General features: G+C 50.6%; 3 protein-coding genes and 1 pseudogene across 3 annotated transcripts; 1 reads left to right on the top strand and 3 right to left on the bottom strand.

Annotated features, from left to right (window-relative positions):
• Window positions 1-3: 3 nt before the first annotated feature.
• On the bottom strand, window positions 4-4,378 carry CCDC71 (coiled-coil domain containing 71). Its single transcript, XM_047694166.1, has 2 exons — window positions 4,300-4,378; window positions 4-2,071 (listed from the first exon to the last, which is right to left on the bottom strand). Exon 2 carries the CDS (start codon window positions 2,017-2,019, stop codon window positions 559-561), a length of 1,461 nt encoding a protein of 486 aa, XP_047550122.1. The 5' UTR covers window positions 2,020-2,071; window positions 4,300-4,378; the 3' UTR covers window positions 4-558.
• Window positions 4,379-8,089: 3,711 nt separating this feature from the next.
• Window positions 8,090-13,259, top strand: KLHDC8B (kelch domain containing 8B). The gene is made up of 6 exons (XM_047694144.1): window positions 8,090-8,518; window positions 9,458-9,963; window positions 11,046-11,210; window positions 11,547-11,771; window positions 11,870-11,971; window positions 12,396-13,259. Exons 2-6 carry the CDS (start codon window positions 9,588-9,590, stop codon window positions 12,590-12,592), a joined length of 1,065 nt encoding a protein of 354 aa, XP_047550100.1. The 5' UTR covers window positions 8,090-8,518; window positions 9,458-9,587; the 3' UTR covers window positions 12,593-13,259.
• A 742-nt stretch (window positions 13,260-14,001) lies between these two features.
• C1H3orf84 (chromosome 1 C3orf84 homolog) lies at window positions 14,002-24,083 on the bottom strand. The gene is made up of 4 exons (XM_047694155.1): window positions 23,996-24,083; window positions 21,545-21,658; window positions 14,790-14,846; window positions 14,002-14,409 (listed from the first exon to the last, which is right to left on the bottom strand). Exons 1-4 carry the CDS (start codon window positions 24,020-24,022, stop codon window positions 14,002-14,004), a joined length of 606 nt encoding a protein of 201 aa, XP_047550111.1. The 5' UTR covers window positions 24,023-24,083.
• LOC125087778 (60S ribosomal protein L34-like) lies at window positions 15,057-19,155 on the bottom strand (annotated as a pseudogene).
• Window positions 24,084-27,753: the final 3,670 nt, after the last annotated feature.

The raw sequence follows: 27,753 nt of genomic DNA, 5'->3' as shown, positions 1-27,753 counted from the left end.
TGCACAGGCCCTGCCTGGATAACAAACCAGTGTAGCCCGAAGGGGAGGTGTGTCACCTGTGAGTGGCTCTGCCCCTGTCCTCAGGGGCTGCTTCTCACACATCTAGAGGCCAGCACCTCCGGAGGAGCCTGGGAGCTGCTCTTCCCACTCACATTGACGACCTGTCTCAGGCCACCAGGACCCCCTTTGGCAGCCCTATTCCTGAGACCACTTTTCCTAGATGCTCAAGCTGGCCTACCAGCAGCTACAAACACAAAAAAGACCATGAAGGGTGGGCCGGGAGACTGGAAGGTGGAAAGGTATAAAACGTGATAGATGGAACAGTGGAGGTACAACTTGAAGAATAACAAATCACAGTGCATCGCGCCATGAGAACACCCTTCCCACCCACCCATACCACCCCGCATCCTCCAGTCTCTGAAAGGAGAATGGTGGCTCAGAGCCCTGGAGAGGCACCTGGAGTCCTCGGGGTTATAGAATCCATGGGCATTGCACACTGTGCCACTGGCCACGCAGACAACTGGGCTCAGTTTCCCCAAATAGAACTTTACGAAGGAATCAGGGTGCGGAGTATGGCAGCAATGGCTGGAGCTGTATTACAGGGGACAGGTTCACGTGGAGGATCCGCTGAGCCCTTTGCCGCACCTCATCATCCGAGGACCGCCTGTCCACCTTGATGGCCCGGAATTTCAACAGCTTTGCTGTTCCAGGCCCTAGCCACGCCTTAGGGGATCGGGGCCCAAGTCGTGTTCTTTTCCGGGGAGGAAGATCCTTTGACTCCTCGGCCCTTTTCCTCTTCTGCCCCACGGTCTCAGAGTGGCTTTTTGGGCCCCTCCTTGCAGTCCTGGCCTGAACAGACCCTTTTGGCCTGCCCCTGCTCCTGGGCTGGGTCCGAGCCACCTTGCCCTTGGCCTGTACCACCTTGGCCTTGGCCCGCACCGCTTTGGCCTTGGCCCGCACCGCTTTGGCCTTGGCCCTCACCGCTTTGGCCTTGGCCCGCACTGCCTTGGCTTTGGCCTTGATCTGTGCTACCTTGGCCTTGGCCCTGATCCGTGCTGCCTTGGCCCTGGCCCTGATCTGTGCTGCCTTGGCTTTTGCCCGAGCCTTGGCAGCTTTGGCCTGTGTTCGAGCCACCTTGGCCTGGGCAGCTCTGGCCGGTGTTCGAGCTGCCTTGGCCAGGGATATTTTTGTGCCCAGGGCAGAGCCACCTTTCATTCGTAGGCCACTGAGGGACCCGGTTGCCTTGTAGGTCTTGTTCCGGGGTGTAGTGCCTTGTTGGGGTCTGGCCCTGGGGCCTCTGTGAGTCAGATTCTTAGGGCCCTTGCCTGTGGCTTTTCTGGGAGCTTTGGGCCGACAGTTACCCTGCCTCTTCCCTGGACCTTTGCGCAGCTTCAGGGGAGAGTCAGCAAGGGATAGCTGCAGTGACTGTGCCTTGTGCTTGGCACCTAGGCAGGGCATGGGAGCCTTTAGTGGAACCAGGGCCTCAAGGACAACAGAGAGCCGCATAGCAGGGTAGACACCTGGATAGAGGTGGGTGGGGAAGCCCACTGCTGCACCCCGGGCACGGCTGGCACTTGACTGCTTTAGGGAGCTCAGCAGGAGGTTGGTGGTAGCATGCTTGGAAAGGGCTGGTGTGGATGCTTTGGCCAGCCTTCCAGATAGTGGCATAGGGAGCAGCGTGGCCCGGCCTGCAGGTAGCCGCACAGCAGTTCGGGGAGCACTGGCTGGAGGTGATGTGGCAGCTGGGGTGGGGGCACGGGCTTGCAGCTTCGTCTGGCTTGGGGGGTTGGCTGTACATGAACTATAGCCATAGACATCACCGCTGCGAAGGATGGTGGGTTGGAAGCCATCATCCCGCAGGCCCTGCAGGAAGGCTACAAGCTGGGCCTCTGTGGCACTGAGATCCTGGCTCATGGGGTTAAAGACAAGCAGCGCTTCCTCCAGGGCCTTCTTCCCTGCCGTGGAGATCCGCGACCAGGAGTGCACAGCTTTCTCCTCCACATGCTGCACCACGCTCATGGCATTAGGCACTGCAGATCGGCCTGGGTATCCACAAACCAGCGCTCGGCACCTCCAAGACAAGAGGAAAAGAATCAATAAGAACGGCACCGAGGGGCACCTGGCTGGCTCAGTTGATGGAGCATGCTTCTCTTGATCTTGGGGTCGTGAATTCAAGCCCCATGTTGAGTGCAGAGATTACTTAAAAAAATAGTAATACTTCGGATATATTGCATTAAAGAAAAGATATCATTACACAAAACCAAAAACAAACAAAAACAAAAACAAAAACCCAGCACTGAGATAAGGGGCGAGGCAGGTAGATAAGTCCATCAGCGCTTGCATTCTCCATGATAACAACTATCCATACAAAGGGCCTGGCCAGAGTGAGCCACTGCTTGGGGCAAAACCCTGGTCTCCTGAACTCCTGGCAGAGTGAGCCAGAGTGACCCATGTGGGTACCCACTGCTGACCCAGAGTGAGCCAGAGTGACCCAGTGGGTACCCACATGGGTCAGAGGCAGTTTCTTCAAGATACATGTCCAGAAGCTCATGAGAGCCATCCAAACTGCTGTTGGGTCCCTGGGAAGATTTGGGCTTTGTTGGCCCATTTTAATTCAATTCTCCATTTTCTAAGGCCAGAAACCTGTGATTAGACTAAACCCTGGGAATGCAGGTATGTCTTCAAGGAGCCTTATACAGAAGGCAAGAAAGAGACCATCAAAGTTCTTGGGAGTACACACTGGCACCCAGCCCAGCTTGCAGAGTCAGAGAAAGATTCCTAGGAGAGGCAACACCTTGATGGGACAAAACTGAGGAATGGAACTCCAGATGGAAATGGAGCAAAGAGGGGAAGAACTTATGCAATGGCTTGGAAATGAGAAATAGTAAGGCACATTTAATGTGTGTGAGTGGAGTCCGTGGTCAGGGCTCGGAGGTCTAGATAGAAAAACAGTTAAAGGCAGGACAACATGAGCCTTGAAGTCATGACCATCCCTGTTACCCCAGCAGCTGTTGTTCAGGTGTTCGGCGGGGAGGGGTGAACCTCCCTGACTACCAGAAGTTTTGCTTTCAGAGTCCCCAGACAGGCTCAGAGGTCTGATCCTGGCACTGTAACTGTGGAGAATAACCCCAAAGCAAGAGTAAGACTCTCCTTCAACAAAAACTAAGAAGATAAGCAGCAGGTATAAAACACACATGTCTGAGCAATCAGCCAGCCAGCCTGGGGGCCAGGCAGCCAGACCAAGAGCCCAAAGTCTGGCAGCCAAAGGCTCCAACAGGATGGTTAATAAGGTGGACACTAGAAATTTGAGTTGTCCTAACGAGGGTCTGGAGGCTGCAGACCTCAGTACAGCCCAGATGGGAGTTGTCTGGGAACACCCAACTTGTCCCAGACTTTTTCTCTGAAGAAGCTGTGTGCTGTCAGTCAGGACTAATGTCTAATACCCAACCCAACACCGAGAGTTCCCAAAGGGAGCTCCCCAGCTGTACTGAAGCATTAAAAGATCAGCTGGGATCAGGCAGTTCCCTGGGGCCAGGAGGCGCTTCTGTGCAGCTTCTTCCTACCGCCCTAATGAAGCAGAGGAAGTTTTCAGAATCCCCTGGAGGAAGTGCCCTGGGGCTCTTTGTTTGGAAACATTCTCGGATCCTCAGGTGTCTCGGGCACTTCCTCTCTCCAGAGGCCATTCTCCAAGCACAATTTTTGCACATGACTTTAGTTCTTTTATTATTATTTTTTCTCCAGGGGGTGTAGTTCCCGGGACTGTGAACTGTTGAATAGGGAGGAGCCTGTTTCCCCGCAGGCACAGATATTGGGGGTGAACTGGGGGCTCTTCCGCCCAGGTCGGTCTAGACTCTTGAAGGGTCTTCTGGGCCTTCCAAGAGGCTCCGGAAACAGGCTGCAGTCTGGCCCCTGACTTCCCTTCACACGTGCCCCAGGGGCCGACAGAGAAGTTGATGAAAGATGGGGGACGGGAGAGGCCTCATCCAAGGGGGACCGGGTTGGGGCAGATCAGTGCCATTGGCCTGGGAGTCTGTGTCCCTGGGGCCTGAGCCGCGGATAGGAGCAGGGATCTTGGAGGCAGCGAAACGCGAGGGGCGGGCGGGGCGAGCGGGGGCGAGCCCGACCGGGTCGCGCAGCCCCAGGGTGGGGTCGCTGGGCAAGGGGTAGGGAGGTGGGGGGAATCTTGGCCAGGCCGGTGGAGGGCGCGGGTCTCGAAAGAGCCGGCCGCCGGGCCCATCCGCCCCGTCGCCTCGCGGACGGCCCCTCCGCGGCGCGGCTAGGCCCATGGCCCCAACCTACCGGCGCCGCCGCGGGGACCCAGGACGCGCCTCTGCGCCGCCTCCGCTGCTCCAACATGGCCGCCCGCTGCGCACCGGAAATGCGCTGTACTTCCGCTTCCGGGACCTGGCCCGCCCCAGTGACCCTTGACCCCCCGAGACCCCGTTTCCCCCAAAGTCTAGGGACAGGGCAGGTGGGTACCAAGGAAGCCTTCCTGGAGGAGGTGGCAGCGGGAACGGCTCTAAATCCATCCGGACCTGTGCAGAAGTCTGAGGAGCAGAGGTGCACTCAGACTTGTCCCAAACAGGGCTGCTAGGACTGGATTAGGGCCTGACACCCCCTTTGAGGGACCTGGTGGTGCAGCAACATCTGGGAGGGATTCCCTGCAAGCTCCAAGCCCTCCTCCAGGCTCTGGTCCTCCCATAGCCACAGACAGGGCCTACCTCTGTCCCAAGTTCCTGACCAGAAGGAAAGAGAAATGCCCCTTGCCTGCCTGGGAGTGTTGCAGGGGTATCTCCTCAAGGGCAGCAGGCCCTCTAATCTTCCCAAGAATGAGGCCTGCATGTGGGATGAAAGGTTGATGTACACACACATGCTGCACACAATCCCAAAGCTGGGCATGTCCAATCTGAGAGTCCTAGCATACCAGTGTACTTGCCTAGGAATATGTGCATGGTGTGGTGGAAGAACCCTTGCCCAGCCTCAGCCCCTTCAATGGCAGGAAGTCCTGCCTCCAGTCTTAACTCTGCCCAGAATCCTTATCCTTTTGCCTAGGAGACTGGGACCTCAGTCTTGCTACCTGTACCCTGGGGTCAGCAGAGGGCTGGTGGTTACAGGGCCTACTGCCCAAGCAGCATCAGATGTGAGAACACAGATCAAAATGAGCCCTTGAAGTCCAAGAGGTCAGACTCTGACCATAGGCCCCTCTTTGCACCCCCCTACCCCCGCCCAAGTCCAGGCTGGGAGCCAGCATGGAAGCTCTGGTTTCAAGATGAGATAATGGGGACATATGCTCTTCAGTCAGAGCCTGAACTAGGAGGCAGAAATATTGCCACAACACTTGGATCCTGATATGTACAATGGTGCCATATTTGGTAGCTGAGGGGTAGGTGAAAGCCTGTGGATGAGTGGGTGGATGTTTCATTTAGGGACTGGTTAATAGCTTTTCTCCCTCCCTGTATGACCTCATTATCCTTAGGCTTGTTCTACATTTCTGCCAATTTGAAAGAGTCTGGACACCCCTAAAGAGAAACACCCAATGCACGCTAGGCCTCATCTGGTAACTCTGAGCTTCCCAGGACCTCAGCACTGATAGGAGGTCCTCAGTACCTTTGAGCATAGCCAAGGTGTCTAACAGTAAAATGCAAACTCTCCTCCTCCTTTGAGGTCCGTGCTTCTAGCCCTTCATTCTGTTAGAAAGAAGGGAAATGTGGAGTCCCAAGGTTCAGGGTCTCCTGGAACAATCAGGAAGTCCCACCTTAGTGTGCCCAGTCCTCAACTGTGGGTGAGTCCAGTATCTGACCCATCTACGGTTGTGAATTAGCTGCCACTCTCAGGACAAATATCACCTCATCTTCTGTGCCAGTTGTCTTCCACAGCTTCTCCAAAGCCAGCAGTGTTGACCTCCCATGTTTAGGGGGAGGCCAGGACTGTGTAAACAGAAGCCAGTCCCATGAAGAGTCAGAGCCAAGCTTCCAGGGATGGCATGGATTCAGGTGTGTCCTGGAAAGGGGAATCCCTCCCTGGTGATGTCCAGCCCAGAGTTCAGTACAAAAATAGAGGACCAGGTAGGGCAGGCCCCTCCCCAGGCTGTATTCCTTGCAGACATTAGAACTGGGGGGATAGTAGGGTTAGGGTCAGGGTCATGGGTACCTAGCATCCTGAGAGGGAAGATGAACCTTCTTCTGCCTCTTGGTGCTCAGTATGTTCCAGACGGAACTCTGGGAGCAAAGTATGACTTCACCTGGATTTTGGTGGATGCTGACCCTGTAGGCATAACAGGGATTGGAAAGGATGAAGTTGGTAGAGACAACAGGGTCATCCCAGGACTCAGCCCTTGCTCTCCATTTGGCACCTTTTGCAGCCCTGAGTGATGGACCTTAGACCCATTTCCACCTGACCAGAGAGATCTAGTGGAAATCTAGTTGTGAGTGAGACCAGTGGGCCTGGGAGGGATCACCAGGAGGGAGTTTATGTGACAAGGAGAAAAACCAAGGCTGGATCTTGAGGAGCTACTTCCTGGGGAGAAGAGGAAGCAAGCAAGGCATTCAAAAGATCCTGAGAAGCAGGACGAATTTGAGCAGAGGTGCCAAGGTCACAAGAAATGAGCTTTGAAGATGTCAGCAAGATTTCAGTTATGACAAAGACCATAGGAACCTGTAGTATGGTGTTCCATAGTGAATTTGGCAAGAGCAGTTTGGGGGGAGCAGTGGACATAGGGTAGCAGATATGAAGGTGACTGAAGGGGAGGAAAGGGAGACTGGAGGGACTGAGCATACTGGGAGTATCTCAAGGTAGGAAGATTTTAAGTGCTTAATTGGTGGAGAGGGGAAAAGGTCTAGAAAGGGAAGAGTGGTAAATGTAAGGGGTTTTGCAGAGCAATGTGAACACCCTGTAGAGGAAGATACCGGTGCCCTAAGTGAAGAGGAAGTCGGGAGCAGAGTCCACGTGTCCATCTGTCTGTTTACTGATTTGCCTGTGACTATGGGTCGATGCACCCTGCTCTGACCACGGATGGAAGCCTTCTAGCTAGATTCTGTAACTGGCCTTGGTACGACCATTTCCATGGAGGCCTTCCAACTCCAATTGCCAGCCTGTAAAAGGGGCTGGATACCCTCTCTGGTCATGAAAAGGCTCTGCCCACACTCACAGTTGGCTTCAGAAGTTAGGCTAACCAAGGAGTTAATGCCCCCAAGCAGCTCTCAATCCATGACTGATGGAGATTTGAGAATGAATTCCTCAAGCAACCTTTGCTCTGGGAAGCAACCCAGAATGATTCGGTCCCAGTTGCCCACAGTGGTAACTTGCTTGATGACACAGCCTTTATTGGCTGCTTTCTCTTTTTGCCACTCCTCCTCTGGTGTGTCCTGGCCTCACCTCCCACATTAACTGTAGGTACTGGTATCTTCGTTTCCAGATGTGCTTCTGGGGAAAGTGAGACACACACCGTCCATGAAAGAGGGACAAGATAGTAGCGAGCACAGACAACCACAAGGAATTCTCCTAGGTGAACGCCAACCTGCACAAACGTTCTGGCAGCTCACAGACTTAACCGATACTCTGAATATCCCGAAGATAGGCTGGGCTAGGGCCAGGGTCTGAAATAGATAGGGCTCCTGTCACACCAGTTTGCTCTCACCTGATTCCAGAGTTGGCCACAGGCAGGCCCAGGACGCTGGACATGAATAGTCACAAAATGTCTTGGGTTCTTAGTAGCCCAGGCCTCAGGCCCTACATAGTGACCTGCATGGGAGGTCCCCTGGCCTCTGACCCTTGAAGCTCATCCCTTGCTCGGAGCTACCCTCCCAGCAAGAACTTCCCCCACACAGACCTTTGGGAGGGGCTGTCAGGCACTGAGGCCGGCACTGCCTGCTCCTCCATCCCCTGCTAGCCTCCATGTCCACCGCAAGACCTCTTCCTTGTCTTGCTATGTGCCTGGGGAGGTGCTACCCAGCCGCCGCCCCTAACAGAGGCCCGGGCCACGCCCCAAGTGGCCTCCAGGGGGCGCCGCCGCGAAGCCTGTCTTAGAGCTCCTACAAGCTCAGTGCCGGTGGGCGGGCGCCGGCCCCTCAAGCCTGCTGGTTCTGCTGGCCCGCCCCCCCCACCCCGCGGGTGCTCTCAGGCTGGGTCCCGCTCAGACGGTCCCCCACCATACACGTGTTGTGCTGCTCAGTGCTGCCTCAGTTCTCCCCCAGCCCGAGGTCGGACTCTAAATCCTGGGCAGGCCCAGCGTCCACATGTCCATCTGTTTACCGATTTGCCTGTGACTATGGGTCGACGCGCCCTGCTCTGGCCACGGCAGGTGCAGGGTTAAGGGGGGGAGAGTGGGGGGGAGATTTTCCCGAGTCGGGAGGGTGGACGAGGGGCGGACCCGGTCCAGCCCCGCCCCTCGCCGAGCCGAGCCGGAGCCCCGCCGGAGCCCCGCCGGAGCCCCGCCGGAGCCTGGCCTCAGCCCCAGCCAGAGCCCGCACGGAGCCGGAACGGCGGACCCCGCGTCCCGGCGGCGCCGGAGCCCCGGCCGGTGAGTCCCGCAGGAGCCGCGCTCAGGGGAAGTTTGGGGCGCGGGGCGCAGAGCCCCAAGCGCGCTCGCCGGGACCCGCCCCCCCCCCCCCCCCCCGCCTCCCGCGGGCTGGAAGTTTGGGGCCAGGAGGCCATTATGCCGAGGGTCCCAGAAGCTTGGCCCCCGCGGGAAAGGAGAGGCTGAGGAACTTGGGGATCTGCTGTGAGGGGGTTCGAAAGTCCAGCTGCTCATTCCTACTGGAAACGCCCTGGACTATGGGAGTCTGGAGTCCTAATGGTCATGGGATCCCAAAATCATCCCCCTCCCTACTTCTGGACACCAAGGAGACGGGCCTCTGGGAACCTGGCATGGGCGAACCCTTAAGAGTAGTCCTGAAGGGGGAATGTGGGACCCTGGCGTCCAGCTCCTCCCCTCCCAAATGCCCTGATCTTGGCCTTTTGCTGGTGGGAATGGATGATCTCTATGGAACGGCCCCCAAAAGGGTTGTAAGTATACCCTGGAGTCTGATCCCTGGCTATCCAGGGCGCACTGGAAGGCAGTAAGGGGAGGGTACAGTAGGACTCTATTCGTGCAGAGCACCAGCGTGAGGATTGTCAAAAGGAAGGAAGTCAACTGACCTGCTACCTCGACCTAGATCTGAAGGGGGAGGGAATGTTGGGTGTTCTTAGGTGAGGGCAGGGGTTGAGGGGAGAATCCCTCATGCCCCATAGGAAGGGGAGAAGTTCCCTGAGTATTTGGGAATCTGCCCTCTTTCCCACCCAGGAGGGCTCTGGGCTACAGTGGTGCGCTGGCTAGCAGGGGTAGGTCAGGGGTAGGTCCTCCCTGTGCCTTTCCCACCAGTGATTTTGGGCCAGCCCTGCCCTCAGCTACAGACTGCTCAACTGTACACTGAGGGGCTGCTCAGTGGCCCTGACCCTTTGTTTTCCCTCTCTCCTCCAGGTGAAGGCAAGGTCCCTGAACTGGTCAGACACTGCCTGTGGGCCTGATAGAGTCAAGAGAAGGCCCCGTCATGCCCCTCAGTGAGGCCTGCAACCTGAGCAGATAGTATGGCCTGCTGGAGGTGAACACCATGGCTTCAGGCGGTGGCCGGGCCTTTGCTTGGCAGGTGTTCCCACCCATGCCCACCTGCCGGGTGTACGGCACAGTGGCATACCAGGATGGGCACCTGCTAGTGTTGGGGGGCTGTGGCCGGGCTGGACTGCCCCTGGACACTGCCGAGACCCTGGACATGGCCTCACATACATGGCTTGCACTGGCCCCCCTACCCACTGCCCGGGCTGGTGCAGCTGCTGTGGTGCTGGGCAAGCAGGTGCTAGTGGTGGGCGGTGTGGATGAGGGCCAGAGTCCTGTAGCTGCTGTGGAGGCCTTCCTGGCTGATGAGGGCCGCTGGGAGCGTCGGGCCACCCTCCCTCAGGCAGCCATGGGGGTTGCAACTGTGGAGAGAGGTGAGTGGCCTTAAGGGAGTCCCTCAGGCACCCCCACACCCTCTATTCCTTTCTGACTTGGTCCCTTACCCTCAGAGATTGGACAAGAGCTGTACATTTTGCCCGAGTGCCCTGGACACAGCTTTGACTCTTGTAAAGACAGCTCCTACCTAGGTCTGAGTTGAGCTAGCAGCGGCCTTAACTGCCCTTTCCCACTGTGAAGTGGGAGGCAGAGCCCAGGCTGGCCCCCAGCATGCTGGGAGGCCCTAAACTCCTCCTTGCCCATTCCTCTTTTCTAAGAGACAAGGAGGGGTAGCCCAATGACTCTCAGGGTTATAAATAGTCTAGGGGTGGGGGAGGGGAGCAGGGCCTTGGCTCAGAGCCCAGTAAGTGCTTAGATTCCCTCCCCTCTCTTCCTCCCATATACACATTTACCAGGGAGCCTGAGATGGGAAGGCCAAGCTGGCCTGGGGATAGTTGCCATGGAAGCCCTCAGCTGACTGACCCATCTCCCCAAGGCCTCCAGACATACCCCCATATGACCCCGGGGGTGTAACAGGGCCAGAATCTCCTCCAGGGAAAGGATGAGATACAGAGGTGCTGGCAGGGCTTCTGCACAGAAGGCTTGCAGCCAGCACCCCTACCGACAGGCCTAAGCCCCTCTCCTATCCCCCAGCTCATCCCCAGAGATCCCTCCCCAGGTTGAGTTCTATGCTTAATAGATCTGCATATGCCCCTCCCTGGCTTAAGCCATCCTCCAGCCTTCTTCCCCCAGAGGAGCCCCCACCTTGTGGCCTCCAGGTCTGACCACCGGTCCTGCTTGGATGCCAGACTTGGTTGCCATAGCATCTCCAGGGAGACAGAGATGAATTATAATTAGATCATCTGCCTCCTGCTCTTCACTTGGAGGGGCCCTGGCCAGAGCAGGAATCCTAGCTCTCCCAGCCCCCACTCCAGGAAGGAAGGAGGGTTTCTCTGCTGTTTGGGAGGGGTACTACAAACATGTGTGTCCCCAGCCACGCCCAGGCCTGACCAGGGCAGCCGTCAGGATAGGGTGCCCTGGCCAGGCTGAGGTGCACTCTGAATTGCTCTTTTCTATGCAGATGGTATGGTGTATGCTCTGGGGGGAATGGGCCCAGACACGGCTCCCCAGGCCCAAGTTCGGGTCTATGAGCCCCGGCGAGACTGCTGGCTTTCGCTCCCCTCCATGCCCACACCCTGCTACGGGGCTTCTACCTTCCTGCACGGGAACAAGATCTATGTCCTGGGTAAGGGCCTGGGGTATATGGGAAAGGGGCTCAAAATGCAGAAACACCTATCCCTATAGGTTGGCTGGGATCAGGTTTAGCCTGAGATGGCAGGACAAGAGAAGCTTTGAGTGAGCCAGGCTTGCTTGGAGGTTCTGACCTCTGGTGGCCCTCCTGGGCTGGAAAACCATACCCCCGGTGCCCGAGGATCTGCAGGGTAGGGGATCCATGCTCTGGTGTGCACACAACTGGGTATGGGGGTCTAGGGTGGGCAGTGGTGAAGGCTTAGCAACCTGGTGAAGGAGGAGCCTGCTGGGCCTCCAGGCTCTTTCCCAGGTGCCCCAATTCCATTGGCAGGGGGCCGCCAGGGAAAGCTCCCAGTGACTGCTTTTGAGGCCTTTGATCTGGAGGCCTGTACCTGGACCCGGCACCCAAGCCTGCCCAGCCGCCGGGCCTTTGCTGGTTGTGCCATGGCAGAAGGCAACGTCTTCAGCCTGGGTGGCCTGCAGCAACCGGGGCCCCACAATTTCTACTCCCGCCCACACTTTGTCAACACTGTGGAGATGTTCGACCTGGAACATGGTGAGCAGTGGCTAGCCTGGGCTGTCCCCCCACTTTCCATGGGATGGAGGGGCACAGTGTATGTCGTGGGGCAGGATCTGACTTCCCCTTTCTTGCAGGATCCTGGACCAAGCTTCCCCGAAGCCTGCGTATGAGGGATAAGAGGGCCGACTTTGTGGTTGGCTCCCTTGGGGGCCACATCATGGCCATTGGGGGCCTTGGTGAGTATCTGTGGGGCTAGGGAAAGGAACCCAAGACAGGAAGGAAGAGCCCCAAGCATGAGCACTACCTCCTGCCCTTCTGCAGGCACTCCAGGGATCAGGGCTTTGTGACCTTCCCTTTCCCAATCTGTGAAGCAGCCAGGGTATAGTCTGCTTAGCCTAACTCTTGGGGTGCCCCTCAGCACCTGATTGATGGCTCTGCACCAGTAGGGGCCTAGGAGACAGAAACAGGACAAGTGGCCACTAAATGAATGGACAAATAGAAATCTAAAGAAATGAACAAATGATGAATGGGGGCAGTGGGGCAAGGCACTGGTAGCTCATCCTGGGGTGATGCCTGCTGGGCCATCTGTGGGCTCAGCAAGCAAAAGAGTCAGGGCCCTTGCAGCCGGGGTCCTTTACAACTTCTGTCTCCTTCCTGCAGGCAACCAGCCATGCCCTCTGGGTTCTGTGGAGGGCTTCAGCTTGGCACGGCGGCGCTGGGAGGCCCTGCCGGCCATGCCTACAGCCCGCTGCTCCTGTTCTAGTCTGCAGGCTGGGCCCCGGTTGTTTGTCATTGGGGGTGTGGCCCAGGGTCCCAGCCAAGCTGTGGAGGCGCTGTGTCTGCGTGATGGGGTCTGAATGCCTGATGGGGATGTGGCAGCTGGAGCAGCACAGTGCCAGGTGCACAGGTCCGTGGCTCCTTTTGCTGCTGAAGAAGCTCATTGTGGCTCTGTGGGATGCGGGAGGCCCAAGGTCAGGTACAAAGGGTGAGGGCACTTTGTCTTTAGCGCAGGACACATATGCTTATACCCACCTTTATCCCCATTCATTCATTGGACCATGCCTAGCTCCACACTTGCTCTGCAACTACTGGGCCCTCTGTCCAACTGGGAAGTGGGAGGATGGGAGAGCTGGCCTCAGGCCCCACAGGATTAGTGCCTACCTGGAGTTGACCAGTCTCACCCCAGTGGCTGTTCCTGAAAAATCCTAGCTGTCAGCCTACCTTGAGGGCCTCTGTGGCCCCAGGAGAATTCAGGGAAGTCAGAGGACACAGAGGGCGTGGAGGAGTAGATGTAGGAACCTACAGAGGACCAGAGGAATGGTGGCTTTGGGCCCTTTACACTGTTGACTGTGTGACCTTGAGCAAGTCATTTCACCTCTCTGTGCCTCAGCATCCTCATCTGTAAATGGGGATCTCTGAAACCTTCCTGCCCTACCTACCTCACAGGGCTGTTGTGAGGACCCAGGAAGTTCAGATGTGAAAGTAAAAGTGCTGCTAAAATCTGGTGTATGGCCCTCAGTGTGGACTCCTGTGTTGCCCCTGCAACCCCTTGCCCTCCTTCAGGGTCCTTGATTCTCCCAGGGAAGAGGGTTCAGAGTAGCTTTTTGGATCTGGCTTCTGCTCCCCAAAGTGTTCTGGTATCTTAGTCCCACCTAAGCCTTAATTTCCTTTTTGGTGACGTAGGATGACTGCTGCCCCCATTGTTCTGGGTGTTAAAGGGCACTCAGGGATAGCCAGAGAAGAGCTCAGAAAACTACAGCAAAGCATCCCAGGGTCGGGATGACCTCCAGATTCACGTCACACAGGATCTCCTCAAAGTCTCTTCTCACCTCCGTAGGGAGGGGGTGTTCCAGTGGGGGCTGTGGCCAGGGCAGGCTCCTCCTGTCCCAGCTTAGGCAGAACTATGTGGCTTCCCATCAGACCCCTAGAGGCATGATAGCCTCCCAGAGAAATCAGAGCTGCCAGCATTTGCCTCCTCCTCCAGTCTTTGCTGCACACTAGAAGGGCTCACTGACTGCTTTCCCTACAGCTGCATGAGTGCAAGGGGCACACAGCTGGGTTTACTGAAAGAATGGATTTGGGGTCCCAGAACTGATCTGCTATGACCATGGCCGCCCTCCTGGGCCCTTAGGCTCCTGCAGGGTTTTCACTCAGTGGTGGGGTTCCCAGGGCAGCATCTCCCCTGCCCAGCACACAGGTGCCATGGGCCTCACCACTGTCCAGCTTCTAAGAGCCCTTGGACTGCAAGCACAGAAAGGCCGCTGTGTCAGCTGTCCTTGTTTAATAATCTGGACCAGTTTAGACACTCCGAGACCCCAGCATGAAGGTAATGCTGCAGCAGCTTGGGTCTTGGGATCCCTGGGAGGTCAGGCAGTGTGTTGGTGACCGGTCCCGTATTGCTGCTGCCACAGTGGCCACCCCGGGATGGCTGGCAGAAGTTCTGCTGGTAGGTGGTGCTGGTTCGGGGAGGCTCGATCTGCATAAAGTGGATAAGGCGCTGGGGGAGGTCACTGAGTCCTGGGCCTGACCGGAAATTGGCCTGGTAGGAGGATTCAGGGGGCCGCGGCTGGCTCAACTCCAGCTCCTGGGGTGCCCAGCGCAGGAAGGTGTGCCGCTGCCACAGACGCTCCAGGTCTTTCCGCCTTCCGATTCCCTGCAGCAGGCAGTAGGGGCCCTCCTCAACGGTATGGGCCCTTGGCCCACAGTCCTAGCACCAAGCACCCCTTGGCCCCTCCTCAACCCTAGCCTACTTGGTGATGCCTGGCTCCCCTGGCCTGTACCCCAGCCTCTTTGGCATGCCTCCCCAGTCATGCCTTCCATTCCAGGGTGAAACCTCCAGAAAGCCAGTGGCCTCTAGAATATTTGCACATTGTCAGGCAAGCTAGTAGATGAAACCAAAGCAGAGGTACCTTTGTTTGGGAAATGGGTTGTTTCCCAGACAAGAGAGGTTTTCAGGAGCCCTCCCTCCCCTCAGTGTCTTATCCCCACCACCCTACCTCAACTTCAGTCTAGGCTGGGGCCCTGCCCGCTCTCGTTCCTTTCTCCATCACTCACTTTGTCGAAAGAAGTACGGTTGTCATGCTTGGAGAACAAGTGTTGCTGTGCTGGCTCCTTTAAAGACAGTGAGAAAGAAGGTGAGTGGGGGGAAAATGATGCTCACCTACCCTTCAGATGTTACGTCAGAATGGAGGGAAGCTGCCAGGAGCCACTACCCCTAAACTGTTAAAATTGCCAAAATCCTGAAAGAGCAGCTAGAAATTAAAGAAATTAAAGCTGTCTGCCTTACTCCTAGGACATCTCCTGCTGGTATTTGCTTCCAAATCAGAAGTCTCTAGGGCTGCTGATTGAAGAAGGGGCTGAGGCATCTTCGAAGACATCCTGCCACCAGAAGGGCAGTGGTTTAAGTTTCATGTCACGTCCTTTAACTCTTAGATTGTCCAGGACCAGGCTTCAATTCTTTCCTCCCCTCTGTCCACATTTAATCCTTCATCAACAACCCAAGCTCTTGGCCCTAAGTACCACCTGGAAATGGCCATTTCTCTATCTAGCTTGAGCTCTCTCCTGATCTCCAGACTCAATAGCCAAGAAGCTATTCCATATCTTCTTGTAAATGTCTTACAGGTATCTCCAACACATGACTGAGCTCTGGATCATACCCCAACCCCAGCCCTCCAGAGCCTTCCCCAGGTCAGGTCATGGTAGCTAGATCCTGCCAAAAACCGTGGAGTCCCCTTGATTCTCTTCTTACACATCCTATATCCAAAGTATCAGGAAATCCTGTTGATTATTCCTTCAACATATGCCCAGGATTGGACCACTCCTTAGCATGTCCACTGCTTTCCCTGATCCAAGAAGCACATTCTTCTCTTGCTTGAATTATTGCAAGAGCTTCCTACCTCGTGTCCCTACTTCCAAGCCTTCGCTTCCAGTTTATTGTTCTCTTAGCAGGTAGAATAACTCTTCTGATATGTAGATCAGATCCATCTCCCTTGTTTGCTGAAAGTCTACAACAGTTCCTCATGTTTGTAAAAGCCAAAGTCATCGTAGTGGTCCATGAGACCCACACAATATTGATCTCTCCATTACCTGCAACCACACTGTCATCCTTAATGCTTCTGAAACATACCAGCTATATCCACTTTGGGCCTTTGCAACACCTGGGTCTTCTGTCTGGGACTCTTCTTGTAGCTGGCCGTAGGACTCCCTCTCACTTCCCACTTGGGAGGATTTCTTCGAACACTAAGACTATCAAGTGCCGTCACCCCAACTCTGCATTTTCCCCCTTCTGGCATACTAGGTGACTACATAGTATGATGTTGCCTAATGTTCCTGACAAGAACGTAAGCTCCTTGTGGGCAAAGATTATTGTCTGTTTTGGTCACATCTATAACTCCAACACTGAGCCCAGTGCCTGGGCAAATACATGTTTGCTGTTTAATTAAAGGACAGGGTTCAGAAAGTCCTCTGGGCATTTGCTTTGGCTCAGCTGGAGCCATAGAACCATAACCTATCCCCAGGCAGAGAAAGGCCACCCCCCAGGCCTCCAGACTTCAGTAGGAATCTCTCCTGAAACCATCCACCTTGACTTTGTGCCTGGTCTCTGGCCCTAGAGTTCCCTGTCCCCAGCCATTCAGCTTCTCCTGCTGCAGACCTGAATGAAGTGTCTGATCTGATGAGTTCAGTCTTGGCTGGGTTGGGGTATGAGCAATGGCTGACAGCAGGTTGCTAGATAAAAGACTGGGCTTAGCTCCATCCCAGATCCCTGAATCAGAATCTTCTGTGGTATGTATCTTTAACGAGCTCCCCTAGCAGGACCTCCTGCCCTAGGCAGCTGGTGTTGGTTTCCAAGTAGAATGAAAGCTCCATGAAGGTGGGAAGCCAACCAGCCTTACCTTTCATTCCTCATAAAGCAAGCTGACACAACAGGGATTAAAAACCCAGGACCCTTTTAGAAAAAAAACAGGAAAAAATTTTTAGTATTTAGAACTAGGCAAAGAGTTCTTTGACTTGATACCAAAAGCAAGAGCAATAAAAGAAAATTGATAAATTGGACCTCATCAAAAAAATTTTAAAGTTTTGCTCTGTGAAAATTTGTATAAAAAAGATGAAAAGACAAGCCACAGACTGGGAGAAAATATTTGCAAACCAAATAGCCAATAAAGGAATAATATCTAGAATATATAAAGAATTCTCACAACTCAACAGGAAAATAACAATCCTATTAGAAAATGGGCAAACGTCAGATGTCTATTGATGGATGGATAAAGAAGTGCATGGAATGTTATGCAGCCATCAAAAATGAAATCTTGCCATTTGCAACGATATGGATGGAACTAGAGGATATTATGCTAACGAATAAGTCAATTATAGAAAGACAACTATCATATGATCTCAATGATAGGTGGAATTCAGGAAACAAGGGAGAGGATCGTAGGGGAAGAGAAAAAAAAAGTGAAACAAAGCAAAACCAGGGAGGGAGAAAAATCATAAGAGACTCCTAATCTTAGGAAAGCTGAGGGTTGCTGGAGGGTAAGGAGGTGGGAGAATGAGGTAAGGGGGTGATGGACATTGGGGAGGGTATGTGTTGTAATGAGCAATGGGTATTATAAAAGACTGATGAATCACAGACCTGTACCCCTGAAACAAATAATACATTTTACATTAATTGATTGAATTTAAATTAAAAAAAAGAAAATGGACAAACAAGATGAAGCCATTTCACTGAAGAGGATATACACATGGCAAATAACACATGAAAAAATGTTCGCCATCATTAAACACTAATGAAATGCAAATCAAGATCACAATGAGATATGACATATTTATCAGAATGGCTGAAATAGAGACAGTACCAAATGTTGTTGAGAATGCAGAGAAACTGGATCACTCATACATTGCTGATGGGAACACAAAATGGTACAGTCACTCTAAAAAACAGTTTGGCAGGGGCGCCTGGGTGGCTCAGTGGGTTAAAGCCTCTGCCTTCGGCTCAGGTCATGATCCCAGGGTCCTGGGATTGAGTCCCGCATCGGGCTCTCTGCTCAGCTTCCTCCTCTCTCTCTCTGCCTGCCTCTCTGCCTACTTGTGATCTCTATCTGTCAAATAAATAAATAAAATCTTTAAAAAAAAGGAAAAAAACAGTTTGGCAGTTTTAAAAAAACTAAACATGCGGCCATCATATAATCCGGCAATTGTACTTTTAGGCATTTAATCTAAAGAAAGGAAAATTTATGTTCACCCAAAAACCTGAAGCAGCTTTATTTGTAAGAGCCAAAAACTGGAACCAGCCTCGATATTTTTAATAGGTGAATGGTTACACAAACTGGCATATGCATGCTATAGAATACTACTCAGTAATGAAGAGGAATGAACCATAAATCACCTGGATGAATCTCTAGAAAATTATGTTGAGCAAGAAAAACCAATCTCCAAATATTGCATGCCATATCGTTCCATTTATATAATATTATTGAAATGACAAAATTTTAGGAAGGGAGAAGAGGCTGGTAGTTGCCAGGGATTAGGGACAGAGAAAAGGTAGAGGAGCAGGAGGCTGGTGGGTGTGGTCATAAAAGGGCAGTACCAGGGATACTTGCGATGTTGGCCAGTATCTTAACTGTGGTGGTGGGTACACAAACATAAATAAGTGATACAATTTTATAGGTCTTAATGTATACAAGTGAGTGTAAGTAAAGTGGAAATCTGAGATAGGTGGGTTGCATTAATGTCAGTGTCCTGGTTGCAGTATTATACTATAGTTTTGCAAAATGTTTTCATTGGGGGAAACTGGGAAAAGTATAGAAAGGGTCTCTATTATTTCTCACAACCAGTTACGAATTTATAGTTATTTCAATAAAAATTTCAATTAAAAAAACCTTGGGAGTATGCAGCAAGTTCTAATTGACCCCCAAATTTCTTCTCCATCTCTATCCTTGACTAAAAAATTGTACACAGCCCTAGAATGTGGATGCCTCTGTTGTTGGAGGCAGCTCTGACTCTGAAAACTCACTATGCATTTTTGCCTTTTGATTTTTTTTATTAATCCAAAAAGCTTCATTAAGAAAAATTTAGCTTTCTGACTTTATGCTTGTGCCTTCAACACTTTCACAGTGTTATTCTGCTCCTTGGTAAGGAAAGCACACTTGATCTGGTCATAGACACACTTAGCATATAGGGAACCACTACAGGCCCTGCTGACATGTTATTTGTTTGTTTCAGACAACCTCATATGAACTTTAGGTTTTACAACACAAACTTCTTGAAGTCAGCCTGGTCACATGCCCCATGTGGATTGTGGTGCTTTCCCAACCTTGTTGATATAACGGTGCACAATTCTATTACCAAGGGTTCAGAACAGCTTAGTTTTGTTAAAGGCTGTATTATAGGACAGCCTATGATGGTATGCCAGATTCTGGATCATTCTGAATGCCTCTAGACACCATCCCTGGAAGAGTGAAACTCACTGTTCTAATGGTGGTAGCATAATCTATTGACTTCCATTGACTCAAGTTTTGTTCTCACAATAGTGAAAGCCTGGTAAGAAGTGAAGTCATTTCCTTCCACGTAGGCAGTTCTGAGTATTCTTTTTCCTGGAAAGAATTTCACCTGCATCTTTGTTTCTAGGGATCCTTTTCAATTGAGGTGGTAAAACCCATGGTCTCTGAGCAGATGGGCTTGGGCTTGGGTTCCAGCTGAAGAGACCGTGGAGGAAAGGTAGATTTCCTGGGATGGGGCAGTAGTTGCATGTGGGAGAGCTAAGGACCCTTGTGGAGGCTGGGTATTCTGCAGTCGATAGGATGCTGAGTAAGGAGCCCCTGTGACAGACTGAGGCATGTCAGTGGTGGGACAGGGATACAACAATCATGGCACTACCAATGAAGGACCTACTCCAAACCATGAGTCCTTGGGACTCTTGTCTGACCTTAAGAACAAACAGGACCATTACAAATAAAAGTAAACTCTTAAAAAAAGAAGAAACAAACAGGACCAGGATTACATGTCCCAAGAGTCAGGCAGGTAAGTACTAGAAATAAGTTAATCCAGTCTGGAAGAGAGAAAGAAAAAGAAGAGAATTTTCTTGCATCTGAATGACACAATTTCTACCTGCCCCAAACTAAAGAAAAGTGGTGTCACATCTTAAAAAGTTTTTCAACAATAATAGCTGCAAGCAGCTGGTTGAAACCTGGTATCTCTTAGCTAATAGAAAAATAAAATGTGCACCTTCCCCAAACAGTTCCACTAATTAAAAGAGCTTTAGACATAGAAAGAGCGACCAGACTTTGCATTTATACAATCTGAGCCCAACACTCAGAGATCATGCTGTTTGGGGATGCTGGTAATGCTAGTAAATGCTTTGTGTAGCAAGTCTTCAATTAAAACATGTCCCAAAACATGTTCCCTACTTCTGTTTCTGGGGGACAGATTGAATGTTCCAGTCTTAAGGATGACAGCTGGCACTGGGCTACTACAAACACCCAGAACAAAGTCCCCGGTTTGCCTCTGTCCCTGAACTACCCAGGTCCCATTATTCTCGAGGGAAAAGTGATCCCAGATAAGTGGTCTGGAGCTGCCTTTGGACCCAGCTCTCTCAGTAGGCAATGCCAGGCCCTCCTTCCAACAGAGAATGCTAAGGAAATTCAGGCTCCATAGCATAGCAGCCTCTAAGACCCTGTTCTTGGCCTGGAAAAGCAAGTCATGGAGAATTCAGATGGCAGATCAAGCAGGATCTGGCTAGAGGCTTGGGAGCAAGAAGCTGCAGTGGGCAGAGAATGTTCCAAACACTCCTCCAGGTTCCTTTCCATGTTTTCCATTCTCCTGTTGCCCAGGGGGCTGATCCGAGTGCATTTCTCGGCAGCTTGCCTTCCCTCTGGCCATTGAAAAGCCCTGAGAAGAGATGGAGGGAAGGAAGGAGAGGTCTCTTCTCTTAACTCCATCCGAGACTAGCCCCCACCTGTCTATCTCTCTCCCCCCATGATCACCACTCCTCTCAGGGTAGTTGTCTCCAAACCACCCACTCCTTCTGGGTTCTAGGAGCCATACTTTCCCCTGTCCCTTTGGGCCCAAATGGTACTGACCACTTGGTTGTTACCAGCCTTTGATACCATGTTTACCTGAGGCCCTCACATCCAACTCCTTTGCATGTACACTCTGCTGAGTTCTCCTGTTTTGAGTGAGATTTTTATTGTTGGGACCCCAACTGATGATCAGTGCCCCCTCCTTGTTTCCAGACCTAGAAGCAGTGGAGGGTCTGGGCTCTCTATATATATCTCTCTCTTGTTCTCTGGAAGCCTTTTCCAGCTATTTCTCTCATTACTCCTTTCCAGTACTCCTTGGCTACACATGTGGGTGGGTACCCAGCCACTTTATAGGCTGCTTCCCTCACCAGAGGAGGCCTCCTGGGCCCCTGGACTACAAGGCTGACTGTGGATTAGGCCATGGGCTTTCATGACATTAAGGAATCTGAGCTTGAGAGCAGTTGTTGGCAAAACTCAAGGCTTACTTCCTGGATTCTGGAGGGTCTTTCCCCATGGCCACCTACCCAAACTGGGTCCTGACCTTCCATCCACCTAGAAGAAGCAATGAGCAAGAATTTCCAGCTTGGTACTAGCTCTTCTCCACCCTTTCTATAGGTGGAGATCTGGAAATATGCTATTTCAGAGACGAGTGGCCAGGGCTCATGCATTTTCTGGGGGATAAGCTGGCCTCAGGTGTCAGTCCAGCAGTGGTAGGTCTGGGGATGATGCTTTTGGGTTCCAAGAGAAATAGAAACTGGCCCAGCCACCCCAGCTGCCCCCAGGGCTGCCTTGTACCTGACATCGTTGCAGGAACACTGCTGGAGGTTGGGGCTTGGCTGCAAGGCGGTATTCTTGAGCGCTTTCACTCTTGAATTGGCCTCTGTAGTGCCCATAGAAGCCAGTGTTGTGCTATAATAAGGCAGGCATGAGGGTGAATCCCTCCCAAATGCTTACCCTGAGTCTCAGACCTGGTCCCCAGGCCAGAGCCCTCTCCTGGGAGCTACTGTCAGAATAAAAAGAATCTGAGGACAGAGATGCACATCTGTCACCCATCATTAGAACAATTGGTCTCGGGACACCTGGGTGGCTCAGTTGGTTTAGCAACTGCCTTCGACTCAGGTCATGATCCCAGGGTCCTGGGATCGCATGCTGCTTCAGACTTCTTACTCAGCAGGGAGATTTCTTCTCCCTCTGCCTGCCCCTCCCCCTGCTTGTGATCTCCCTCTGACAAATAAAATCTTAAAAAACAAACAAACAAAACAGTTGTCTCAGCTGTGCTGGCCCACCGAGGAGGGTTATGTATGTATGTGCCCTTTCCCTTTTTTCCTTTTTTCCATTCTTCCCCTCTTTCATAAAATCCCAATATAAGCTAGGGAGAAAATGGTGAAAGGACAGAAATATCCTGGTCCTTGTGAGACTTCCTTCTGGTGAAGGAGTGGGACACAGCAAATAAGGTCAGGGAAGAAATAACCTGATGACTAGATCAAGAGTAACAGGGAGGGACGCCTGGGTGGCTCAGTGGGTTGGGGCCTCTGCCTTCGGCTCGGGTCATGATCCTGGAGTTCTGGGATCGAGCCCTGCATCGGGCTCTTTGCTCCACTGGGAGCCTGCTTCCTCCTCTTTCTCTACCTGCCTCTCTGCCTACTTGTGATCTCTGTCAGGTAAATAAATAAAATCTTAAAAAAAAAAAGAGTAACAGGGAACACAGATAATGTGTTCATGATAATGTGTTCATGATAATGAGGGTGGGACCTGAACATGAGGAGGAGTCAGGTGTGCGAGGAACAGAACGGGAACGGAAAGAGCGAAGGTTCCAATGCCAGAAAGAGAGAAATGTGTTGGAAGAACAAAAAAGAACAAAAATCCTTGTGACTAAAGGATTTTGAGCAAACTAGTCAGGTAAGGTCAGGGAAGGGCAGGCCTCACACTAGTTTAAGAATATGCATTCTCAGGGAACCTAGGTGTCTTAGTTGGTTAAGCGTCCCCCTTAGACTCAGGTCACGATCCCAGGGTCCTGGGATTGAGCCCCACATCAGGCTCCCCCCTCAATGGGGAGCCTGCTTCACCCTCTCCCTCTGCCTTCCACTTCCCCTGCTTGTACTCTCTGTCAAATAAATAAAATCTTTAAAAAAATATATGGTTTCTCTTCTAAGAGCAAAGGGAGACTTTTCAGGAGGGGAGGGGGACCAGAGAGTTTGGGTTGGGATGGTTCAGAGCACCAAGCAGAGTTTTGAGAACAGGGCCACTGACTGGTCATACGATCTTCCCTGGGGACTGAATGGTTCCATCCTGGCCATCTATTTACAAAACCGTGAGCCCTTATTTGCCACATATCCTGCTGTTCTGGGGTAAGCAGGGCACCCTCTGAAGCTGGAACACCTAAGCAAGGGATATGCTTTTCAAAAGACATACTTTACCAACAGGGATACCTTCTGGAGAGGATTTTAGAGACAGGGACTGACAAAAGACAAAAATGAACATTTATGAGAGGTCTAAGAAGGAGCTACACTGTATTGTTATCATTAGGTGGATGCCCTGTGGACAGCAATGATATCTACCCAGGGAGCTCCTAGAGCCCAACTGTTTGTTCTAAGAGCTCCCTGCAAAGGATGGGTATGTCTGGTCCTCCATGATCATAGCTCTGAGCAGAAAGAATGTGACCCAAGTTTGGCCTCTGGCCATCACAGGAGCCTCCTATACATGACTGAAAAGCCCTTTATCTTTTCATTCCACTGAGGGTTTGGGTTGCCCAACTTGTCTTTTTATTATCTGTTGAACTTGCCCTCTATTCAGTTTATTTTTTATTTTATTATTTTTTGCTCTCTATTTAGTTCAATATTATTGGGCCGCCTTTACTGCATTTCAGGCATGGGACTGGGCATGGGATATACAGGTGGAAAACAGTCTTTGCCCTCAAGATGTTCCCAGTATAGAGGGCAGTCAAACTCCAGAAGTTTGGGAAGACCAAGCAAAGAACTTGGAATAAATAAGGTGGCTAGACGACTAGGAGGTTCAGCTGGTTAGCACAAGACCAGGACATAGAGGAAAGGACATGGCACCAGAAAGACTAGGTAGGTTCTAGGGGTAACCTTAGAATAGCAGAGGGGGAGTGGGAAGTTCAGGGTCCTACATCAGCCTGGACGCTGGATAAAATCCTTCTTGTTAAATTTACTCCCATGACTCATTCAAATTTCAGGTACTACCCCGGGGCCAAGAGCGAAGATTAATTGTAAAGTGCACTCTTACCCACGAGCCTACTAAAGCACTTTGCATCTTTCCAGGAAGCAAGTAGAAAAAGCAAACTTTCCTTTTGTCTTTTTGAGGCTATGTCTGAGCAAAGAGAATCTCAACTTCTTGTTGCTTAGTGACAAAAGGAGGTTGTGACTGCACAATGCTGCTGAGATCGTTGAGGCATTGCCCAGTCTGCTACCCCTTTGTGCTTCCTGCTCATTTTTACTTCTTTATGAGAGAAATTTGCCCCTCAGCATTAACAGCCGGATAGAGCTCTTACATATAGAAACATATACTCTACAGTAGAGTGTGATGAACTCAATGAAATATCAAAGAACATTTTTTAAAAAGATTATTTATTTAGACAGACAGAGATCACAAGTAGGCAGAGAGGCAGGCAGAGGGAGAGAGGGGGAAGTGGGCTCCCGGACACGGGGCTCGATCCCAGGACCCTGAGATCATGACCTGAGCCAAAGGCAGAGGCTTTAACCCACTGAGCCACCCAGGCGCCCTTTAAAGAACATTTTAAAGGTGAATCCTGTGTTGTAAAATTGTGTAACCATATTGCCAGGAACATAAATTTAGAAAGCATTCCAGAATCAGAAGAAATGTTAAAAGGGTTGATGCTTCTTAGGATAAAATTGCTGTTTCAGAATAAGGTTCTGTCAGATTTTCTTTTAGGAGTCTGTAGCACCTGAGAACACTGGGCAGGTGGCTGTTACCAGGGCCCCAGTAAAGAAGGAAAGCATAACAGAGGAGCAAAAAAAGGAGCATGGAAATATTGTGCTTACCTTCCAAGCTGCCCTTGAGCAGATTACTGTCTTTCTCTTCCATTTGTAACACAGGAACATGAACAGTTCACCCTGTTCACTAACCAAAAGGACCTGGCAATCATCCTCTAAAAAATATGCCAATAAAAGTTTAATAGCAGAAAACATTCACCCTGCTGGGGTCACTGATCTAACCCTACCAGCCAGAAAACCCACCCTTACAGTAGTTACTCTGATGACCCAACTCTCACATGTATTCACAGGTATAAAAATTTCCAATGCAGCATCTTCAGAAGGGAAAAACTGTAAGCAGCTGAGTGTTTTACCAATAGGGCAATAGGAAAGATACTTTTATATACAAATATATAGATCTTTAAAAAGGTGAGTCAAAAAGTCAAATTGTAGAGGGATGCCTGGGTGGTTCAGTTGGTTAAGACACTGCCTTCGGCTCAGGTCATGATCCTGGAGTTCCGGGATCAAATCCCACATCAAGCTCCCAGCTCCACAGGGAGTCTGCTTCTCCCTCTGACCTTTTCCCCTCTCATGCCCTCTCTCTTTCTCTAATACATAAATAAAATCTTTTTTAAAAAAGTCAAATTGTAGAAAAATGCACCAAGTATACCACTTACAAAATGATACAATCATGCAAAACAATGCTATATATTATTTGCAGATGCAAACATTTGACCTAAAGGATAAAACATACATAGAAATGATCAGCATCAAATTCAGGATAGAAGTCACCTGGGGAATGGTATCAGAGAAGGTAGAGTAGAGCTTCAATTGTATCTGTAATGTTTTTATTTTTCAAAGCTTTATTTAAGTATAACTAACACAATAAACCACACATATTAAGTGTACAATCTGACACATTTTGACCTATGTATACATGCATGAAACATAGCCAAAACGTACCCATCACCCCCAGGTTTCCTTCTGTCGGTTGGTACTCCTACTCTATGGCACTCATTGGTCTCAAGCAACTGCTGGTTGACTGTTGCCATAGATTACTTTGCATTTTCTAGAATTTTATATAAATGGAATCATTTGATATGTATTCTTTGTGTCTGACTTCCTTCACGCAGCATAATTATCTTGTGTTTTATCCATGTCATGGTACCTATCAATCACTCATTCCTTTTTTTTTTTCAAGATTTCAATTCTTTATTTGACACACAGAGAAAGATCACAAGTAGGCAGAGAGGCAGGCAGAGAGAGAGAGGGGGGAAGCAGGCTCCCTGCTGAGCAGAGAGCCCAATGCGGGGCTCTATCCCAGGACCCTGAGATCATGACCTGAGCCGAAGGCAGAGGCCTAACCCACTGAGCCACCCAGGCACCCTCACTCATTCCTTTTTATGGCCTAGTAGTTTTCCATTGTATGGATACACAAAGATATATATATATATATATATATATATATATATATATATATATATAATTTTTTAATAGAATTTTAAGAGCAATTTTAGGTTCACAACAAACGAGTAGAAGGTGCAGAGATTTCTCGTATACCTTCTGCCCCACGTGTGTATAACCTCTCCTACCAATCTCCCCCACCAGAATAGCACATTTGTTATAATTGCTGAACCTACAGTGACACATCTTTATCCCCCAAAGTTGATAGTTTACCTTAGAGTTCACTCTTGCATTTGTATATTCTATGAGTTTAGACAAATGTATACTGCAATTACATGTATACACCATTATGCTATCATACAGAATAGTTTCACTGCCTTAAAAATCCTCTGTGCTCCAGCTATACATTCCTCCCTCCCCCCCAATCCATGGCAAACACTGATCTTTTTTACTATTTCCATAATTTTACCTTTTCCACAAGGTCGACCCTATTGGAATCCTACAGTATATAGCCTTTTCAGATTGGCTCCTTTCACTTAGTAAAATATATTGAAGTTTCCTCTATGTCTTTTGCTAGCTTGATAGCTCATTTCTTTTAGGGCTTCATGTTCCATTGTCTGGATTACCACAGTTTATTCATTCACTTACTGAAAATGACTTCTTGGTTTAAGATTTACAATTATGAAATAAAGCCGCTATAAATACCCACATGCAGGTTTTTGTGCAGACATAAGTTTTCAAGTCCTTTGGGTAAATACCAAAGAGCATGACTGCTGGAAGAGTATGTTCAGTTTCGTAAGAAACTGCCAAACCATCTTCCAAGGTGGCTATACCATTTACCATTCCCATTCCTCACCTGCATATGTGTTATCGGTGTTCTGGATTTTGGCCATTAGGATAGGTATGTAGTGACAGCTCGTTGTTTTAATTTTCATTTCTCTGATAACATATAATGTTGAGCATCTTTTCATATGCTTGCTTATTTTCTGTCTGTAGATCTTTTTTGGTGCAATGTATTAAACCCTGCGTTGGCCTACTTATTTATTTAGATGTGGGGAGAGGGGCAGAGGGAGAGAGAATCTTAAACAGGCTCCATGCCTATTGCAGAACTTGACACGGGGCTTGTTACAACCCTGAGAACATGACCCGAGTCAAAATCAAGAGTAGGTCACTTAGCCCACTGAACCACCCAGGTGCTCCTGGCCCATTTTAAAATCAGGTGATATTCTTAAAAAATAAAAAATAAAATCAGGTGATATTCTTATTGTTGAGCTTTATCGGGTTCTTTATATATTTTCTTTCTTTATCAGATGTCTTGAATCCAAACACTAATCAGGTTTTTGTCCCCACTAAACCACTCATCAAGTTCACCCAATAATTAATTCTCACTCTTCATTTTCCTTGACCTATCCGCAGCATTTGACATTGATGAAGCAGACAGTTAGACAGGACCTGAGGCAAAAACTGTGATAAACAGGTGACCCATTAGAAGCCTGAGGGCACAACATCCTAACTTCATGGCTTTTAGCATCCTGGTCTTACTGCTTCCAAAACCCAGGGAATGAAGAGACCACGAGCCACAGATGCAGAACATGTGCTCTCCTTTTCAACCTCTGCTCCAGGGTGACCCCCTACGTTCATTATATT

The sequence above is a fragment of the Lutra lutra genome, chromosome 1 (assembly GCF_902655055.1).
Source record: "Lutra lutra chromosome 1, mLutLut1.2, whole genome shotgun sequence".
NCBI lineage: Eukaryota > Metazoa > Chordata > Mammalia > Carnivora > Mustelidae > Lutra > Lutra lutra.
This window is presented reverse-complemented; position numbering and strand designations above follow the sequence as displayed.

Coding starts and splice junctions, on each gene's coding strand:
- C1H3orf84 (XM_047694155.1), bottom strand. CDS start 24,022: ATGCAAAGTGCTTTAGTAGGCTCGTGG. Junction 21,659..23,995: donor GTGCTTTAGTAGGCTCGTGG/GTAAGAGTGCAC, acceptor GCCTTATTATAG/CACAACACTGGCTTCTATGG. Junction 14,410..14,789: donor ACCGTACTTCTTTCGACAAA/GTGAGTGATGGA, acceptor ACCGTTGAGGAG/GGCCCCTACTGCCTGCTGCA.
- CCDC71 (XM_047694166.1), bottom strand. CDS start 2,019: ATGAGCGTGGTGCAGCATGTGGAGGAGAAAGCTGTGCACTCCTGGTCG.
- KLHDC8B (XM_047694144.1), top strand. CDS start 9,588: ATGGCTTCAGGCGGTGGCCGGGCCTTTGCTTGGCAGGTGTTCCCACCC. Junction 11,772..11,869: donor GATGTTCGACCTGGAACATG/GTGAGCAGTGGC, acceptor CCTTTCTTGCAG/GATCCTGGACCAAGCTTCCC. Junction 11,972..12,395: donor CATGGCCATTGGGGGCCTTG/GTGAGTATCTGT, acceptor TCCTTCCTGCAG/GCAACCAGCCATGCCCTCTG.